Source organism: Diceros bicornis, chromosome 34, assembly GCF_020826845.1.
Source record: "Diceros bicornis minor isolate mBicDic1 chromosome 34, mDicBic1.mat.cur, whole genome shotgun sequence".
Classification (NCBI taxonomy): Eukaryota; Metazoa; Chordata; class Mammalia; order Perissodactyla; family Rhinocerotidae; genus Diceros; species Diceros bicornis.
In genome coordinates, this window is record NC_080773.1 from 13898366 (window position 1) to 13919059 (window position 20694).

Below are 20694 nucleotides of genomic sequence, written 5' to 3' on the forward strand. Positions count from 1 at the left end.
CACCAGCCTCCTGACCCTCTTCAAACTCGCCCAGCCTGCTCCCTCTCCAGACTCACAGGCTGTCCCCTTCCCTCGCACACTTCTGCCCCAGTTAACTGTGGGGCTCACTCGCTTGCCTCCTTCAGATCTTCATTCAAACGCCCCTTCTCAGTGAGGTCCTCCCTGCCCACCCCGTTTGTGACAGCTCCCCTGCCCACGTCACCCCTCCTTCTCACAGGGCTTGGTTCTTCTCCACAGCACGTAACAGCCCTAGACACGTGCGCCTACTGGGGCGCCTCCCGCCTGCCCCGCTACGTGTAAGACATCGACACGAGCACGGGGATTTCTGCTTGTCTGGTTCACTGCTGAGTCCCCAGGGCCTGGAACAGTGCCTGGAACACAGGAGCTGCTTAACAAATGTTTGCTGAGTGAAGGAAAGCGCACAAGAGCCGCTACCACCAGGCCCAGCACCCTCCCTCCCCAGCAGAAGGTCCACGGAAGCCAGGACAGTCTGCCTCCCTCCCTCTCGGTGCCTGGACAAGGCGACTCGGCACAGGCTTCTTCCCGCCGCCCAGCGCACGGCAGCGAAGCCCTTACGTGGGGTGGTTCTGAGGACAGGCAGCCAGGGTCTAAGGGTCTAGTCTCCTCGTCTCTGCCCTGTGAGTGACTTCACTTCTCCGGGCCTCAGCTGCCCACCGGTACAGCCGGATCAGGTCACGCCTGGCTCACGACACCACAGGCTTCCAATCGCCTGGAGAGTTAAGGCCCAGGCCCCTTCCACAGCCTGCAGGGCCCAGCGCGGTTTGACACCCATCACTGCTCCGCCTCATCTCCTCCCGCTCGCTCGTCCTCGCCTGCTCTGCTCCAGCCACGCTGGCCAACTCGCTGCTGTTCCGGGCACACTCCGACCTCTGTCCTTGCTGTCACCCTTACCCAGCTGTGTGTGGAGCTCACTCCCTCACCTCCTCCAGGCCTCTGCTCGCTGTCACCTCCTCAGAGTGGCTTCCCCTGACCATCTCTCTCCAGTCCCTTCCCCCTCAGTTCTTACTTTTCACAACAGCACCTATCACCACCTGACATCCCGTCTGCTTATTTGTTTATTGTCTGTCCCCACCTCCCAATGGAATGTAAATTCTACAAGGGCACCACGGTGTCCCCAGGGCCTGTGACCCCCCCACACAGTGAGTATCTGCTGAATGAATGAGTGAATGCTGAATATCACCTCACTGTGTTACTTCAGTGCAGTGACTTTCCCTCTCTGAGCCTGTTGCTTCATCTATAAAATGGGGCTATGAATGAGATCACTAATGCAGAGGCAGAACTTGAGGCCTGGCCTGTGGGCTCATGCAGGGGTCCAGGGACAACTGAGACTCAGTCCCCAGGCAGACCCACAGCTCCCTCGCCCAGACCACTGCAGAAGGATTCCACGAAATGGGCTTGTAAGGAGCTAGTGGCCTGGGGCAAGCAGGCGGGGCTCGGAATGCTGGCTCCTGGGGCTGTAGAGACCCTGCACCTCTGCCTCTCATGGCCCCAGCTGCCAAGGGGACAGCCAGGGGAGGAGGGGGAGATGCACAGTCCAGTGGGCAGGAGCCGCCCCTTACCGCGCTTGTGGAGCCAGCCTTCTTTGATGACAGACACCTCGTTCATGGTGGCAGCGTGACACGCTGTCACCTAGCCTGGGACAGCTCTGGGCAGCAGGACATGCAGGAGGCGCAGTGGACAGAGCAGCCTGCAAGACAAGAGAGAAGCTCATCAGGGTAGGAGGGGGACTAGGGCCCAGCCCCTTCCCTCAGGACAGGCCCCTCTGGCTGCTCTGCTTGCCCTGCACAGCGTGGAACCAGTGAGGGCGGGGAGAGCCCTGCCCTGGGGGCCCAGTCTGAGGCAGAGGTGGCCGAGTCCCCGGGACCCCAATCTGGGGGCGACGGGGGTGTGGGGGAGGACGTGACTCTGCCCTCAGAGCCCTACTCTCTGGAGGGAGCAGAGCTCCCTGGCGATGTGCAGGCCAGGCCCTACGCTGGGGACACCCATGCTGAGCAGAGGTGGCCCCTCCGCCCACCCTCACCGCTGACGGGCTCCGCCCCCTACGTCACTCCCATGCCCCAACGCTGAGGTAAACTGGGATGAATCAGACAGCCCTGGGCACCTGAGGAAGCGCTCACAGCCACCAGCATCTGCCTGCCACCCCCCAAACACACACATACGCATGCGCGCGCACGCACGCACGCACGCACACACACACACACACACACAGTCACTCACTCACTCACTCACTCTCTCTCTCTCTCTCCTTTCCAAACCAGGGAGCCACCAACCTGCCACCTTTCGCAAACCAAGTACCCCCATCGCCCTGTGCCAGGCCACCCCAAGTCAGTCCCTCAGCCTCAGGTCCCTCCTTGCCCCCACCAGACGAGCAGGGAAAGAGAGGCCTCAAGGCGCTCAGGATCTTGAACGAGAAAGCAACCTACTGCGTACGCGGCTTGTCTGGGGCCTGGGAGCCAGTCCTCACAGGGGCTCCAGCAAGGCCCTGGTCCCTTCCCCGAGACCTCCACTTCTGTCCTCAGGGACCAGCAGCCAACAGACTGACGGACGCCGAGGCCGCTGCCTCGTCTCAGGTTCCCGGGGTGGAGGGGAAAAGGGCGGGAGGCAGCCACTAGCTGGGCCCCTACCTGAGCCACGGGCCTGGAGAGGGGCCACGGAGCCCAAGGCGCGTTTTGCCTTTCTCGGCCTGGGGTTATTTGTGGACAGCAGGTCAGGAGCTCCGGTGGCCCCCAGAGAAGCGGCAGCTGGCTCTAGGGACACCGTGGGCATCAGCTTTCTCTCGTGCCCCAGGGGAGCCGTTGGGCCGGACACACTACTGCCTGGCATGTGACGGTGGCCGGCTGCCCAGCCCTCGCAGGGCAGGGAGGTAAGTGGGAGGCAGCGGGAGGAAAGACAAGATGGACAGCGACAGGGAAGCGCACGGCAGGGTGAGACTCACGCTCTGAACGCCGAGCCGCAAAGGCAGGGCTGGGAGCAGCCACAGGGGCTGCCTCCCCACCGCGCATGACTGGCACCCCAGGGGGCTCACACCCCACGGATCGAACACCAGGACCGCCAGACCCTCGATTCGAGATATCCCACCAGTCTGTGCTTCAACTTCTACCGTGAGCAGTCTCTCCATCCCTCCCTCCTCCCACCCTCCCTGTGGCCTGGCTCAGGTCCAGCACCGTCGTCCCCCGCAAGGGCCCCATCCCACCTCCTCCGTGGACTCCCCCCCTCCAATCTGTTCCCCATTCAGCACTAGAGGGACTCTCAAACCTGACCCTGCCCTTCCCCTACTCAAAACCCTTCTGGGCCTCCCACTGGCTCGGGAAAGAGCCAAGCTGCTCAGCTTGGGATTCAAGGCCGTTCAGGACCTGGCCTCTGCTGACCTTCATTCTAGCTGCCTCCCGCCCCTGCTCGGCCCGGCAGTCCCCACTGACACCCACCTGGCTTCCTGACCACCTCTCCCCACCTGCCCCCACCACCCCGCCCTCCCCGGCCTTGTCCCTGGGCTCCCAGCCTCTGCTCTCAATCCCTATACCCCATCTAAATCTGATCCTGTCCCTCCCGGTTCATACCCTTCCACAGCTCCCCAGCGCACTCAGAACACAGAAGACCCTGCATGAGCCAAGAGGCACCTAGAAGGCCCTCCATAAAGGCTAACGACCGTGACAGTGATGACACCTGGCACTATTCACCTCTCCAGCCCCCCTCTCCCCACTCTCTGCCAGGCTTCTGTCATTCAGGCCCTTCCCTCTGGCCTCTGTCTCCACACCTTCTGTGATTTCTCCCTCCTCCTTGAGGCCCCAGCTGAACCAATGCCTCCTCCAGGAAGCCTTCCTGACCTCAGAGGCTGCGCTGGGTGCTCTCTGTGCACCTCCTCGGCTGATTCCCCCCACACCTCCCAGCGGTAACTCAGTGGACCAGCACAGTGCCTGGATGTCTGTTAAGTACACAACGAACGACCCCAAGTCTCCCCAATAGACCCCCAGCCCAGGACCAGACACAGCCATGGACACATCTCCAGAGTCTTCTCAGGCCACCAAGCTTTGGATGCCAGAGACAGCGTGTCACTAAAACACAGCCCTGCCTTCACGAAGCTCCCATTGCGGTGGGGGAGGCAGACAGTCACAAACACACATAACAGTGTCAGGAGGTGGAGAGGCGCTGGAAAGAAAAAGAAAGCAGGGGAAAAGGATGGCAGGAACGGGTGCTGTTAGCCACAGGGTACAGAGACACAGGAGCAGGGAGCGAGCCATGCCGACATGGAGGGAAAAGAATTGCGGGCAGGGGAATAGCAAGCGCAAAGCCCCTGAGGCAGAAAGGAGCGTGGGACTGCCAAGGGGTCGCTGTGGCAACAGGGCTAGGAGCCAGGAGAGGTGGGCGGGGAGAACACTCAGGGCCTGGTGGCTGCGGTGGGAGCTAGGGAATTCCTCCCCAACACAGGGGCCGACGCCGCACTTTCCCCAGTACGAGCTGAGTTCGGGGTAGTTCCCAAAGGGCTGGGATGGAGAACCTGAGTCCACAGGAAGGGCAGACACGGAAGGAAAGGACGGGGCCAGGGTCCAGTCTCAGCTCTCCCCGGCCCTCTCCTCCCCGGCCCGGCACTTCACCTCTCGGAGCCTCCGTGATCCAGCAGCAGCACTAAAGCACCCACTGTGTGGAGAGGTTCGCCCCACTGCCTGGCTCCCAGCAGACACCCAAACACATGGCTGCCGTGATCAGAAAGAAAGCACAGGGAGCCAGGTGCGGCCAAGAGTGGTCAGGGCTGCAGAGCCCAAGAGCCACTGCCAGCTGGGTGGCCTTGAGAGGGGTGCCCGAGCTCCCTCGGAGTCCCTCCTGAATGCTCTCTCCCACCCCCCGAGGGGCCGTGACCAGGCCCAGGGAGGGGAGAGGCTCAGAGAGGTGAAGCCATTACCTTGGGTCTCCCAGCTGAGGGGTGGCGGGGGCCCTGGCACTGCTCGGCACACCGGAGCCACTTTTTACGGGCTCATTGCAGGGACTAAGAAGCCGGAGGAGCCTGGGCGAGGGCAGGGGGAGGAACTGGAAGATCCCCTGTGTCCTCCCACCGAGGGTGGCGCCTCAGCTGAGGTGTCTGTGACGCAGTCCTGAAGTGATGAAACACCAGACACTGCAGCCAAGAGGATGGCCCGCTCCCGGGGAGCTGCCAATGGAGGACGCACAGGCGGGAAGACAGAGACCTGCCTCTGGAAGCCGAGGGGCAGCGTGCAGGGGCCTGCCCTGGCCGCCCGCCCACAGGCAGCACACCCCACGGTGGGGAGTACCCGCACGGCCCCATCTCCACTTGCTGCTTTCTAGGGTGTCCGGGTCTGAGGCTGCTGAGGGCCTGGGCCAGAGCTGCAGCTGAAGGCTAGAGGTGAGCCACCTGGGAGACAAAGGGAAAAGAGCAAGAGCACCCCACGGGAGAGGATACCCACACAACCAAGAAACACACTCAATCTTATTAGTTACAGGGAAATGCAAATTAAAACCACCCATCAGGATGGCTGAAATTTTTAAAACTGACAATGCCAAGTGTCGACAAGGATGTAAGGGAATTGCTACTGGTGGTAGTACAAAATGGTTCAACCACTATGGAAAACTGGTAGTGAGAACTAAAACTCAGTATACGCGTACCCCACAACCCAGCAATCCCACAGCCCCTTAAAAGAAATGGGAATACTTGTTTACCAAAAGACACGTACTAGAATGTTCACAGCAGCAATACTCACAGTAACCTCCAAACTGGAAACAGACCAGGCATCCACCCACAGGAGAATGGATAAACAAACCGAGGTGAATGCCTACAGCAGAGCACTACTCAGCAATAAAAAGTACGGAACTAGTGATGCCCAGAACACGGAGGACGAGTGAGAATGGCACACGAGGGCAAGAGCCAGCCGCACAATGAGGCATCCAGTGAGCCCATTCGTGGCCCGTTCAAAACAGGCACCACGATTCGTGTGTTTAGGGCTGCCTTTCTTGCCAGTAGAACTGCGCAGAAAAATCAAGACGACAAACACCCCAAAGTCAGGAGAGCGGCTACGTTCGGGAGTAATGGAGGGGGTTGTGGGAGCCAATGATGTTCTACTGTGATTACACAGGGCTTGGCTTGACAGTTATTTGTTATACTGTACTGTATAAAATGCGCTGAACATATTTTCTGTATTTTATCACCAAAGAAGTAACAATAAAAAAGAACCCAAGTTTGGGAGTCCTGAGGGTACAAGGGAGCCAAAATCGAGCCTCCTGGCTTCCAGGCCTTTCCCCACCCCAGCCCCAAGGCTGGCCTGCCTGGATTTTCCCCTCAAGAAGGCTAGGTCACCAATGAGTAAGGAGGGGGAACCTGGGGTCCAGAGGATCCGAACTTCAATGCTGGGCTTTGCCACTTCTTGGCCATGTGGCCGCAGGCAAGTAACACCCTCTGTGCACCCTGCCACGCTCCCACCTGCACAGTGATGCCACTAGACGAGGGACGTGCACCCCAGGAGGGAGCAGGGCGGCACGCTTCCAGCCCTGCAGCCCCGCGGGGGCAGAGTTTTCGGGGTCTGTTTAACCCTGCACAGAAGAAGGGTGAATGGGAACGAAAATTAGGCACTCGGTAGCCAGCTCTAAGCAGGGAGAGGGGAAGTGACTGGAGGGGGTCCCCAAGAGGGCTCTGACGACACTTGCAAGGTTTTATTTCTCTAAAACAGCTGCTGAGTACACAAGTATCACTGACTTGTTCTATCATTATGTCTCAAACACTCTAACAGATCATTTAAAAAAATTTTTAACACATTTTTATTTCCATTTGTCTAACTCGTGGGTCTTATTTTTCAATGGTTTCCAAGCCGTAGCTCCCTCAGAAGCTTCATCTCACGGTGCTGGGATCACATCCACAAGAGATTTACAGGATGACACGGGACCAAGTGGAGAGAGGCCCTCAGATGACTGCCTCGTCCTAGCTGACAGCCTTGGAAGGGACTGGGTCCTGGGAAGGGTCCTTCCAAACCTGTTTCCTCATCTGTAAAATCTGGGTCATTGCTGTTCTTGCCGTTTAGGGAGTTGCGAGGCCTCAATGAGATCCAGTGCTTCTGTCCTCACCCCTCCTACAGTTGGGACCCTGTGACCACCTGAGTCAGAGCCCATCCCTCCTCCGCTCAAACCCCCCATGTCCCCACTTCACCCAGAGTAAAAGGTAAAGTCCTTAAAGGAGCCCCAAGACCCTATGAGGTCTGCACCGTCCCCCTTTTACTTCTCCAAACACACTCCACGTCAGTGGTGCCTCTGACACACCAGGACACACCTACCTCAGGGCCCTTGCACATGCTGCCCCTTGAGTCAGGAACGCTCTTCCCAGGTATCCTCGGGGCCCACCCCACTTCCTTCAGCCTCTGCTCTCATGTCACTTTCTCTGAGAAGCCTTCCTAACCTCCGTAGACAAAAGCGTACCCGCCCTACTTCCCCTTACTCTTTATGTTTCTTGTATTCTCCATAAGTGCTTATCAGTGACATTATTACACATATTTCCCTGTTCACCAGTTTTCTGTCGACCTCTCCCCACTATGGTATCAGCATGCTAAGGGCAGGGGCTCGGGCCTGTCTTGGGCACTGCCAGCTCCTCAGAGCCCTGCACTGTGCTGGATCCACAGGGAGCACTTAATCAATACTTGTGGAATGAATGTGTACAGACTGAAGCCCTGTGCCCACAATAGGCTCCAAGTCCGTTAAATCCCTTTCCTTCCACTCATCAGGTCTTTCTCTCGCCCCCTCTCCCTGACCTGGTTCCTGTGCCAGACAGCACAGAAGGGATGAGGGAGGCAGAAGCTCTGCGTCTCCTGCAGTGGAGACAGTGGGGTGGGGCTTCTTTCTGGCACTGTGACCACCTCCCCCCACCTGCCCAAGCCTCTGTCACCTGCCCTGTAATCCTCACCTCACCTACAGCTCCCAGAGGGAGACTCACTCAGGAGATAAATTCAAAACCTGTCGTTGGACAGCCAGCATCCGCCTGTGGGAATCTGGGAGGAAAAGCCCCCGGGGGAGTGGCGGGCAGTAACTCCCTCAGGGCCATCACAGCTCTGTAGCCAGGCTGTTGTTGTGTGAGCGCACTTTTGCAAAACTGATAAAGTGAAAATGCACGTGTCCTCAGAGGATGCTGTCCTGCAGAAAAGGCTTATGCCAGGACACAGAGGTTCTAAGGCGGGTTTCTCTACCTCAGCACCAGCGTTATTTGGGGCTGGATAATTCTTGTCATGGGGGCTGAGGTTTAGCAGCATCCCTGGTCTCTACTTGCTAAAGCCAACAGCACACCCTCCCCCAAGTTGTGACCACCAAAATGTCTTCAGACAATACCAAATGTCCACCGGGAACAAAGCCACCCCCTGGATGAGAACCGCTGTTCTGAGGGCATTATGGCTAGAACAGTGAAACGCTGGAAGCAACCTAAATGCCCGCGATAGGGGCCTGACATTGTAATAATGGCTGATACAGTGACAGTACTAAGAAGAGGGAACGCCCACTTGGTCCTTACCACATGCCAGGCACACCTAAGCACTCTGTATAGGCGAATTCGACCCTCACAGCAACCCCAGGCGGCAGGCACCTTCACTATCTCCATTTTAATGAAGACACTAAGTCACAGAAGTGAAATGACTTGCCCCAATCACCTGCTCAGGAGGTATGAGCTGGACGGGACCCCAGGCAGTCTGGCTTTGCCACCACACGGCCTCTGGAGTCAGGCAGACCTGGATTCAGGTCTCTGCTCCCTGACTTTATAAGCTCCCCAGGTCTCTGTTTCCTCCTCTGTGCAGTGGGATGACAGTGGCGCCTCCATCAGAGGCTCACACGTGGGAAGGGCTCAGCACAGTGTGCGGCCCTTAACTGAGGGTCCATCCACCCAACAGAACACAAGGCAGCCATCCCACACACCAGATCCATCCTCCATGTGCCGACACACATGGACGCCTGGTGGCGTTCAATGTGCTCAGGGCACAACAGAACATCCGACCTAACCCCTCCTCTGAAACACACGCATGTACACACCACATTACCTCATTCTGATACCCTTATTTTTTCACAGGCTGACATGACTGAGATCGACACACACCTCACAATCCAGGTATAATTCTCATCCACAGCATCCTTTTCAGAAAAGCAGGTACACGATCAACAATGGATCTTACTTGGAATGGCCTCTTAGACTGAGGGCACGAGGAGGGACATGCTTAAATGCCACATGCACAGGAGGAATTGTGCCAAAGGGCCAAGAGAGGCAGAATAATGGGTGAGGAGTCAAGGTGGCCTTGGGAACCACACACATTCCAACCTCAGTTCCGCCCCCTGCTGTGACCTTGGGCAAATCACTTCCCCTTTCTTCGCCTCAGTTTCCTCATCCAGATACTAGAGATAATAATAGAACTGTACCTCCAAGGCTGCTGTGAGAACTCAATTAGTTAATCTACAGAAAGCACTTGGAAGAGAGCCTGACAGAGCAACTGCTCCACACCTCTCCAGTGTCTTTCTGTCCTCTGGTGGGTGTGGACGTGGGGACCTTCACTTCCTACGCGACACATTTCTGTAACATGTCAATTTTTACCTATTCCATCTCCTTGGTAAGAAGGTGGCATTAAGATACATTTTTTTCTCTTAAACACCACACACTCCCCCCGCTGCCCCATCTGTCTACTTCGAGCAGGTAGGCCTGGAGGCAGGCTGAAGACGTGGGCGGGCTGCCAAAGATCCTGGGACAAGAAGTACCAGAGCAGACTTCCTTCTCTTCCCCACCACTCCTCACACCCTCCCCCTTCCCCGCCCCCCCGGGGCCTTACAGCCCCCACAGAGATCATGGCAAACGTGTCTGCCTGGCCGCAGCCAGACGGACCGTCCAAACACAGCTCTGACTCTGTCCCTCCCCTGCTCAGGGATCATGTCCAAGGCCTATGGAGGCCTCAAGGGTCCATCTGAGGAGGCCCCTGCCGGTTCTCCAGCCTCAGCGGTCAGCAAAGCCCACACACACACTTTCCCCTTCTCTCAGTCCCTTCAACACTCCTTGCTTTGTCTCACCCCGGGGACTTTGTACATGCTAGTCCCCCACCTGGCACACTGCTCACCCGTCTTCACCTGTTAAATCCTCATTTCCTCAGGGAAGCCTGCCCTGACTGCCCCCTACCCCACGACACGTCACAGAGCCTCAGAGCTCGGCCCTCCCGTCCCCTCACAGCACTCACCTCTACTGTGCTGTCACGTGTACAATGACCTGGGGAGACGATGCCTCCCCCACGGGCCTGGGAGCTCCACATAGTCTGTCCTGGTCCCCACCGTGTCCCCAGCCCCATCCAGCACAGGCCAGGCCCAGAGACTTCACTAATTCAGGGAGGGGGTGGCAAACAGAACCACAGCTTTTGAGTTCAGAGTTCTGCCAAGCGATGGTGAAACAAAAAGCCTGCATTCGTTCATTCCACAAATATGGCCGCCAGGTTGTGGCAGCACAGCTCGGTCACCAGGGAGGCAGCAGGGACCAAAACAGAACCCCCTGCCCTGGCGGGTTTACAAGGGGGCAGGGTGGGGGAAGGCAGACAGACATTAAAATAACTAAGTTAAATAATAGGCAAATTACACGGTAGATCAGAAGGCGACAAATGGAGAAAAGCAGCATATGGAGGACTAGGTGTGTGGGAAGGGACGAGGGTTTCTGAATTTACACAGCGGGGTCAGAGAAGGGCTCACTGAGGTGGCGAAAGCTGGGCAGAACCCTGAGAGATGAGGCGCCACGTGGAGCTCCAGGGAGGAGGCTCCAGGCTGAGGAAGAGCAAGGTGTGGTGGAGGGGCACAAGGCACACAGGGCTAAGGAGGAAGCAGGGGGCTTGGCTGGGCAGGGCCTGGGAGGCCCCTGTGAGGGCTGTGGCTTCTTCTTGGAGACAGATGGGGAACTGTCGGCTTGAGGGGGGCGGCGGCGGCAGCACCATCCAGAATCCCCTGGCCCCAGTGAGGCAGGGGCTGGATCACAGCCTCCTTCTCCAGGACTTGTCCCCAGAAGCAGCCCCGTGCACTGGCCTCACACTCCCACCAGCTGGCTCACTGGGGGACCACAAGGACCCACACTTTACAGATGGGGAAACTGAGGACAGCAAGGGTTCAGGGAGTACCCAAGGCCAGGCAGCTAGGACACAGCGGAGGAGACTGCAGCACGCCTTCCCCACCCTGAGCCCCTTCCACCTCCCTCTGCCCTTGCTCCCGAGAGACCGAGCCCCCTCCCCCAGCCCAGCCAGCCCTCTCTTACCATCCCTGCCGCCCTGCAGACCTGGGCTGCCCTCAACACACACGCGCACACACGCAGGGCCCCTCCAGTGTGGCTGAGGGCATTGCTCCGCATCACATCACCTGCCTGCCTCCCCGGCCAGGAGCTGAGGCAGGGCGTGATGCTGTGAGTCCCCCTCTCATCCCCAGGGCACCCAGGAGCAGAGGCAGGGTCCCAACCACGGCTAACATTCACTGAATGCTGACAACGTGCCACACCTGGATTAATATTCATTCTCACTGCAACTCTGTGAGGTAGATGACGTTACTACGCCATTCTTCAGAAGAGGAAGCTGAGACCCGGAGAGAATAAATCGCGTGCCCAAGATCACACAGCAGCCGAGTGCAGGAGATGGCTGATTTAGCCAACAGAACCTTCTGTAATGATGGAAATGTGGCTACTGTGGCCAGAGCAATTAAAGAACTGAATTTGTACTTTCATTTAATTTTAATTAATTAAAATTTAAGTAGCCACACAGGGCTAGTGGCTAGCATACTGGAGGTGCAGCTCTAGAGAACCTCTGCTAACGAAGCTCGGGAGGCTGAAGGCAGGAGGAGGGGTGGGGTGAGGCCAGAACCGTGGATGCTCACAGGCCCGAGGGGCTGGGTGGTCCCACCCTGCCGAGGAGAAGCTCCCACACTACGCCAGTGCTCGGAGCCCTGACCCCCTCACCCCAGAGAGCTGGAAGAGGGCTCGGAGGCCCAAACCCACACCTGCCCTGGTGGATTCAAATCCTGACTACCACTTCCAGTCTGCACGGGTGGCCTCTCTGAACCTCAGCATCCTCGTCTATAAAATTAGATCTTAACACTAACCTGATCAAGCATATGTTTATGTTATTTCAAATGATGCTTTTTTTTGACAACCCAAGGTCATCGTGGGGACCCAGTGAGATGTGCTTCAAGTACAGCTGGGGATGAGGCCTGCATCTTTGGAAGACAGGCAGCAATTACACAAAGGCGAACTCCGACGTCCAGGGCCAGCCTGAGCCACACTTAGAGCTATGAAGTGGCAGCTACGTCAACACTGTCACTAGCCGGTTAAAAGGAATCATCCCGATGATTCGTGACATGCCTATATTAACTTTCTGAAAACATCACCTAAATGGAAACACACAGCCAAAAAAAGTAGACAACTCACAGACACGACCCCAAAACACATGCTTGACACCTGCCATCACCCCCCAGCCCCAGGTCTTTGGACACCGGTTTGAGAAGCACGGCCCTATGGGCCCTGCTACTTCCTCTCTCCCTCCACCCCCTCCCCCAGCTCCAGCCACAGCGGCTGCTGAGCGTCACCACCACATCGAGGTACCTCCCACCTGAGGGCTGTGACCCGTGCTGTGCCCCTGCCTGGCCCATTCCTTGGGGCTTTCACGCTACGGCCTGACTGCCTCACCTCAGGCGCCTTCCCAAGCCCCCCTCCCGCCAAGTCCAGCTAGAGCCCCATTCCCCTCCTCGGCCACACGGAGCACTCGGAGGGCAAAGGCTACTCCTCTGCCTCCTCCACTAGACTGGGTGCCGCGCCCTGGTGTCCAGAACCATACGTGGCACAAGGCAGGTATTCGATAAACTATCCGGTGAGAGAATGGAAGACACAAATGCACGCTAACAGCCAGGGGCTGGCTCCAGAGGCCACTCAGGAGTAGGCTCCAAGGCAGGGCTGGCCAAGGCCAGGGATCCCCGAGATTAGGGGTGGAGAGTTGCAGCCACACCCCATCTCCCCAGCGGGCACCGAATGGAGCTAATCCAGTCTCTTCCAGGACAACTGAAGCCCACTTTGCACCAGCTCTGTCTAGAGAAATCATCAGACCCCAGTAACAGTGGCCACGGCACTGGGCAGGGGCAGAAGAGCCCGTCTTACGAAGGCAGACTTGACCCCAGATAGAACTGGGTTCAAATTTCACGTCTGTCACCTACTAACACTCTGACTGTGGGCTAACCCAATAACCTCCCTGGGCCTTGGTGTCCTCACCTGTGAAATGGGAGAACAGCCATGCCCAGCTCCCAGGCCGTGGTGAGGAGAGACAAGAGCAGGCACGCAAAGCCTCAGAGCGGGCCCGACACAGAGAGGCCGCTCTGCTGGCTCTCAGGAACAACACGGGCATTCTATGCAGCTTTCTGTGCCTCGGTTTCCCATCTACAAAATGGGGGTGACGCTACCACCCACCTCACAGACTGCTGCGCGTCCGAGCTAACACACACCGAGTGCCGTCTGGCCGAGCAGGGGCTCAGCGATGGGTGTGATGAATACTCCTGTCTGGAGCCCTCCACGGGGGGACCCCAGCTAATCAGCCCGCCACCCCCTCCCAAGGCTCCAAACGCAAACCCACTCTGCCAACCAACAAGCCCAGGCTGGCTGCATCCAGAGCCCCCTCTCTGCTCCCAGGTGCCCAGCCTGACACTCTCCAGCAGCAGCAGCTCAGATCCGTCAAGCACCTTCTCAGGAGGCCCGTACCAAGCACCTTCCAATACATTAGCTCCCTGAATCCTCCCGACAGCCCCGGGCAGCAGGGATGTTCCCATTTTCAGCTGAGCAAAAGGCACCTGGGAGAGATGGATGATGCCCCCAGGGTTCCACGGCAACCAAGGAGGAGCCAGGGGGAGCAGGGCTCACACCCAGGTCTGCGGCCCCCAGCCCAGACCCCTATGCAATGACCCTCCAGACGTGAAGTGGGGCAAGGGAGCGGCAGTCACCCCAGTCCATTCAGAAAGCGCCCGCGAGGTGGCAAACCAAGGAAGGCTTGGATTTCTGGCCTCACCCTTAGAAACAACATCTGCGGACGAGCTTCCTGGGCAGGACAGCTGGGCTCGAGGAACTTCCTGCAGAGACCTCTGACATGTCGTGTTCCCTTGGCCAGTCCCAGCCTGCTGTGCCCTGCTCCACGCACCCAGCACAGCGGGGCCCTGGCATGGGTGCCGAGTTGCCAGTGGGTCCTGCCCCCAAGAGGGCCAGGCCGAGCTCCCACCCCACTGCCCCTCCCACGCCCGCTCCCTCACTCCCTCCCTCCTGGTCCTGCTCGCAGGGTTGTCTCCCTGAGCTGGGCCTCTTGCTGCTTGGCTGGTTGTCCAGAAGAGCCTGCCACGGAACCACCCCACCGCGCAGCCCAGAGGCCTGGTGGTGGAGAGCCTTCCGCGGAGAGCTCTGGGAAGCCGAAGGGAGGCCCAGGGAGGGGTGGCCCTGGGTCCCCCGGAGGCTTGGAGATCAACTGTGAAAGACATTCCTTTCTAGCCCCCCCCCCCAAGGGATTTCTGGAGACTTCAGGAGGTTTGCTCTGAGGCGGCTCCACTCCTTCTAGGAAGATACCCCAGAACCAGCCCAGGAAAACAAGAGCCAGGCTCCTGCTCACTGCCCTCAGCCTTAAGTGCGAGGCTCAGGTGCGAGAGAAGCCACTCTCACCCATGGTTACCAAGCACCTTTGTGTGCTGGGCGGACTCTGGAGTCACAACGCCCAAATTCGGAGCCCATCCCCAACACTTCTGGACTGAGGACTCTCCAGGCCTCAGATATCACCACTGTGAAGTGATCATCAGAGCTGATTCCTCCTGAGTCTGAAGAGTCTAGAGTCTTCACTCAGGTCCTCCATGGCTCCTTCACTGCACTCCAGTCTCTACCTACACGTCACCTCCTCCGAGAGGCCCTCCCTGATCATCTCAGCTAAAATATAATATCCCCAAGCTCTCCTTCCCCCGACCCCCCTTCATTTTGCCTTTGTAACACTGATCACTATCACACATTTGTTTGCTGGGCACCTGTCTCCACTAGAAGGTAGGTCCACAAGGCTTGGTCTTCCAAGTTCTAGAGCGGGACCAGGAATGTCACAGGCCCTCCAGCACAGGAGGGCAGAATCAGCAAGTATGGTTCCTATCAGGTATTACTGTTGTTCTGCACTGTTATATGATATTAGCCCAGCTGTTCGGGGTGGGGTGTGGCGGGGTGGGCAGAAAATCAGCCCATTGAGCCTCCCCCCATCTGTCCCTAAAGGGAACAGCCATGGGCCCTGGGGAACGCGGTGTGAAAACCACAGAGGAGGGAGGCGACCATCGGGCCTTCGCTGTTTCTAAGGCAGTGATTCTACTCAAGGGGGAAGTGGCAGGCATGTGAAACTCTCTGACCGGCTCGAAAATCTACCTCCACCCCAGGCAGAAGCCTGAGAACCTCGCTTATGGCAAGAGGCACCTTCTAAAGCCCTATGTCTGACCAAATTCCTCCGCACGGCGTTCTACAAGCTCTGAGTGACCAGCCCCTGGCCTCCTCTCCTGCCCCCTCCCTCGCTCACCCCACCACACAGCCTGTCCCTGCACCTCACCAAGCTCGGTCCCCACCCCCCGCCCCAAGGCTGTCCCTTCTCCTGTCCCACACGACTGCCTCACCTTGTCAACCTGGGACCAGCTCAGAGGCCCTCCCAACAGCCCATCTAAAGAAGCCCCGTCACACCTGATTTCAATTCAAGGCCTGGCACCTCCCTTTAACCTGCCCCTTGTTTATTTTTACTTTTTTTTTTTATAATTTTATTTATTTTTCCCCCCAAAGCCCCAGTAGATAGTTGTATGTCATAGCTGCACATCCTTCTAGTTGCTGTATGTGGGTCGCGGCCTCAGCATGGCCAGAGAAGCGGTGTGTCGGTGCGCGCCCGGGATCCGAACCCGGGCTGCCAGCAGCGGAGCACGCGCACTTAACCGCTAAGCCACGGGGCCGGCCCTGCCCCCTTGTTTATTTGCTGGCTTTAGGATTTGTCTCCCTCAGCTCCGTGGGAGTAGGGCCTCTGTCAAGGACACCACTGTACCCCCAGCACCTGAAGCAATGCAGGCATGCAGTAGATGCTCAATAAATGGTGGCGGTCAGCTCCGCAATGCCTTCGGATCAAACCCACACCTCTCACCCAGGCCCCTGAGGCTTGGCGCAGCTGGGCCCCCGACTCCCACCAGCACTTCTGCTCGTGCCCACCCTTCCACCTCGCAGCCTTCAAAAGGGCTGACCCCACCGAGGTCAAGGCCCTTCCCGCCACTCCAGGGGCTGTGGTGGAGATTCAATAAAAGCACCACAGGAAGGGGCTTTAGCAGGGCCTGACATCTAGAAAGGAGCTAGAACTGCGACCTTGGAGAGGCTCCAGGCAGCAACTGTGTGGGACAGGGAGGGGACCTGGGCACTGCATTTGCCCGTTTTTAGTTGATTATATGTCCCCTGGCTTCCCAACCTCCCAGAACCTCCGTTTCCTCATCTGGAAAATGGAGATGCTAATTTTGGCCCCGCCCTCCTACTGGTGTTATCTGACAAGGCTCTGTGATCTGGGAAAGGCCTTCAAAATCCTAGCAGAAGTAACAAGGATTACAACTGCGAAGATATCCTGAAGGCTCCTTGTGGGTCCGGCACTCTTCCACAACAGTGGGAAGAAGGACCATTTACCGCAGCCTTACCGCTATGCCAACACAGCTATAAATGCTTTCTACAAATTAACCCATTTAACCTTCACAACAACCCATCACGTGGGAATTATCATCGTGCCATGATAGCGATGAGGAAAGGGGCTCAGAAGGGTTGAGGAACCTGCTGAAGGTCACACAGCCAATGAGTGGCTGGGCTGGATTTGACCCCTGTGCTCTAAATCGCTTCAGTGCGATGCTTTACAGAGGTTAGAGACCAAGATGCTGGATTCCTGGATCCTGGATGGGCCATGCTGGGGGGCTGGATAGCCCGACGCTTGAGAGGACCAAGGGTAGGGGTCAGGGAGGATAGATGACCTCTGGACTGCCGACTGAGCATTTACAGCGCCAGACACTATTCTAGGAGCTTCTTGTGGATCAATTCATTTAATCCTCACAACAGCCCGAGGTGGGTGCCATTCTGAGACTGCTGCACAGAGACGAACACTGAGGCCCAAGGTCACACAGCCAGAACGTGAAAGCACCAGCACTTGCATGCATGCCCACTACACCACCCTTGTGCACGGACCTCTAACTCAGGTCCCCTGGTAGCTGTGTCACCCCCTGCATGTCTCTCTTACTGTTCTCTGCCAGCACACACTCTGCCCCAGGTTAAAAGATCTCCGGGCTCAATTCTGAGAAGAGACTAGATTGCACCAGCAAGCCCAGAACTGCTGGACCGGCTGCCGGCAGAGGTGCTCCCAGCAGCCCTGGGCTCAGGGGATGAGGGGAAGGAACTGCCCAAGGGCGCAGGTGGCAGGGCCCAGGGCAGGTCCTTTGAGGTGACAGACCCACTGCAGCTTGAGACCTGGTGAGCAAAGAGTGTGTGACACCAGGGACAAACCAACCTGTGTTCAAACCCCAGCCTGGCCCCTTAGGGTCTGACAGACCTAGGGCAAGGCAATTCCCCTTCTGAGCCCCAACTGATGACTCTGCAAAATGGACAGAAACACCATATCCACCCCTCGGCAAAACTAAACCACTGTTCCAGTTACTCTGACAAGAGGTTCGTTCTGAGGCCAAGCCGGGCCAGGGGTTCACATGCCAGCTCTGCCACTTCCCGCCGGTAGACGTCGGACAAATCATTTCACTTCACAGCAGGTGTCTCAGTTTTCTGATCAGTGAAATGGGTGTCACTTCTCCCCACCTCATAGGAATGTGTGAAACGGGCATAACCATACCTACCCCATAGGTGTGTTTTGAGATTTAAACGAGGTCACGTGTGTAAAAGGTCTGTCACGTGCTTGACATACAGTGAATATTCAATAAACACTGGCTATTCACTAGCTCTGGAAATGATTTGCTTCTGTGTGCCTCAGTTTCCCCTTCTAAAATGCAGATCATGACAACAGTACCCACGGCTCTAGGACATGAGCACTCAGCAAGTTAACCCATGTGAAGCATTCTGAACAGCGAGTGGCACAGAGAATGCACTGAATACATGTCAGCCATCAATCTCATGATTATTGTTTTTACTGCTGCTGTTAACCCATCAGACAAACCCTCTAAAAGCTGGCAGAAGGAGACTAGAGGAACAAACCCCTGGTGGAGAAAAACTCTACAGAGTCACCACAGCCTCGCAGAGACTCAGGGACCTTCCTCTCCAGGAACCACAACCCTCGGAAGCCAGTCAGCTCGGAAGCCGACGCTGTGGACCAGAAGCGACCATCTACCCCCATAGACCACATCACCAGTCTGTGCTAGCTGGGTCAGTCAGGGACTGTGGCCACCCTCCAGAAACTCCAGACCCAGGACAAAGGTTACGACGCAAGCCAAGGTCACAAACTGGCCTGGGGAGCAGGGGCAGTGGCCTCACGTTTGGAGCTAGCTGCTCCAAGCACCCATACCCAGCGACCACAAGAAACCAGATCCCTAGGGGATCTGACAGCCCCAAGTCCTTCAGAGCAGCCTTCCTCCCTGGGCTGGGCTGGGCCAGGGGCACCCCCCACCCCCACCCAACCCACCAGAGTCCCCTTGGCCTATGCGGAGAGGAACAGCTGGGAAAACAGCGCTCAGCCTCACTGCCGCCTAATGGTGAGGCCAACTGTCAGCGCCTGGTGGGGAGCGTAAACATGATGGGCCGCTGGACTGCCAACCCGGGAGACACAAACAGCCTCACGGCCAGGATGGAGGGGGCTGCGGTGGTCTGTGTGGGTGCCTGGCCCCTTCGCACCCACACTAACCAAGGTCAGGCTGGGACTGAACTCCTGATGCTTCTCTGAGATGGGAAGAGTGGACAAAGTTGAAAGGAAGCCCACAGAAGGACCCAATTACTCCAGCTCAGGCCTCTAAATGAGGAGTCCTCAGAATCCAAAGAATCGAGATGTCCCCATCCACCTTGCCCTGGTGGAGAGCTGTCCCTCCAAACATTCCTTCCTCCCAAGTCTTAACAAGCAGGTCCAAGGGCGCAACTCCTCAAATCCAAGCTGGATACCCCCTCCCCTCCCTAATATGGAGCCGAAAGCTCAGAAAACTTCAGACGGCGGCTTCTAAGACATCTACCCACCCAACCCTCCGGCCCTGGAAGGAAACAATTTGCCACAGAGGTGGCCCACACACCTTAAAATAAGGCTTAACACTATGAAAGGGTTCCGAGGTAGACAGAAGTCCCCGTGACCATCCAGTTTCCCCCAAAGTCATTACGAAGTTCAATAAAGTGACCCTCCCACTCCAGCTCAGTGTAAACCCCCAAGCCCCACCCACCAAAACACAGGCGGCAGAAGCCCCTCATCACTCGGCGTTACAGCCCTCCCCAAATACCCCCCTAAACACCCACTTGGGCCTGCCCCGTCCCTCGGAGATTATAAACATCGCAGCCCTGCTCCTCTGATAGAGCGCTGCTCTCGTTCTAAGGACGGCTCCCCCCAGCTCCTCAGTGGTATAACCCGGACAGCGCTACCCCGACCACACTTGGTACAGGCCCCTCCCCAGAAGCCCCCATCTCTCTAAACACACTATAAGAACGGCTCCCGCAGCCCCGGAGAAGGACAGCCCCTACACTTGGTAAGGCGCGCCCCCTCCATGGCTAGCTCTCGCACACCAGGCACGCTCTCTCTTCACACCCCACTAGTTCAGCCCCCAGCCCGCACACGCCGGGGTCTGCGCCCCCACCCTTCAGTGGTTCGGTCCTCTCACTTTGGTATGCCCCCCCCCCGCGGCCTCAGTGGTACGGCCCGCCGCCCCCGCCCCCGGCCCCTCAGGGCTAGTCCTCCGCCCCCGCCCAGCCACCCTTCCTCAGTCCCGGAAGGGGGGGCTCGAGGACGCGGTCCCCGCCCGGCGGGCACGGGTGGTACGGCCCAGCGCGGCCTCGCGGGGGGTCCGGACGCGACCATCGCAGGGTGGGGGGGCGCTCGGAAACACGCGCTGGCGCACTCACCTGTCACCGGCGGCCGCCCAGCCTCTCCGGCGGGGCTCTACTCCCGCCCATCGCCACGCTGCGCTTGGTCCCGCTCCTTGTGTTTCCTGGCGGCAGCAACGGCGGCAGCAGCGGCAACGCCTTCTCCGAGCCAGGCCCAACGGCTCGCGAGGCGCGGCCCCCCCCGCCCCCTCCCCCCTGCCCCCGCTTACCGCCCCCTCCCACCCTCTGGCCGGAAATACCGCCTTCTCCCGCCACAAACAGGAACTGACGTCAAAGAGCGAGAGCTGGACTCGGAGAGGGCTAGAGCGCAAGCGCAAGGAAGGGGCAGAGACGGACTCAGAGCAGGGCGCCTGCGTACATTAGGCAAGTTTGGGCCTGTGTGGGTAATGGCCGTGTCTCGCGCAGGCGCGGGACGGAAAGAAGGGATAGGAGTGCGCAGGCGCAGTAGGCCTCTGACGCCTGCTTTCCCTAGAGGCTATAGCCGCAGTGACGTTTCCCGGCAGTCCCTGGTCCTTATTTACATACGCTTTGATCTCGCTTTTCTCTGCTGTCGCCTTTCCTCCCGGTTCCGAGGCTCTTAAAGAGCCCTGGAGCGGGGCTTAGGAGGGGTGGCCTTTTCAGCATGTCCCTCCTGG

The 20694-nt window shown here is 58.0% G+C and overlaps 1 protein-coding gene across 3 annotated transcripts in view; it reads right to left on the bottom strand.

Annotated features, from left to right (window-relative positions):
- Positions 1-20231, bottom strand: part of AKT2 (AKT serine/threonine kinase 2) — a 48290-nt gene extending 28059 nt beyond the window's left edge. For 2 of the 3 annotated variants that reach the window (XM_058529328.1, XM_058529327.1), the window contains exons 1-2: positions 20078-20231; positions 1581-1708 (exon numbers count right to left, since the gene is read on the bottom strand). In XM_058529328.1, coding sequence (XP_058385311.1) covers positions 1581-1626 — 46 coding nt within the window. In that variant the 5' untranslated portion in view covers positions 1627-1708; positions 20078-20231. Of the gene's footprint in view, positions 1-1580; positions 1709-20077 lie in introns of those variants that run through there. The other variant, XM_058529329.1, reaches the window with a different exon arrangement.
- Between the last annotated feature and the right edge of the window lie 463 nt (positions 20232-20694).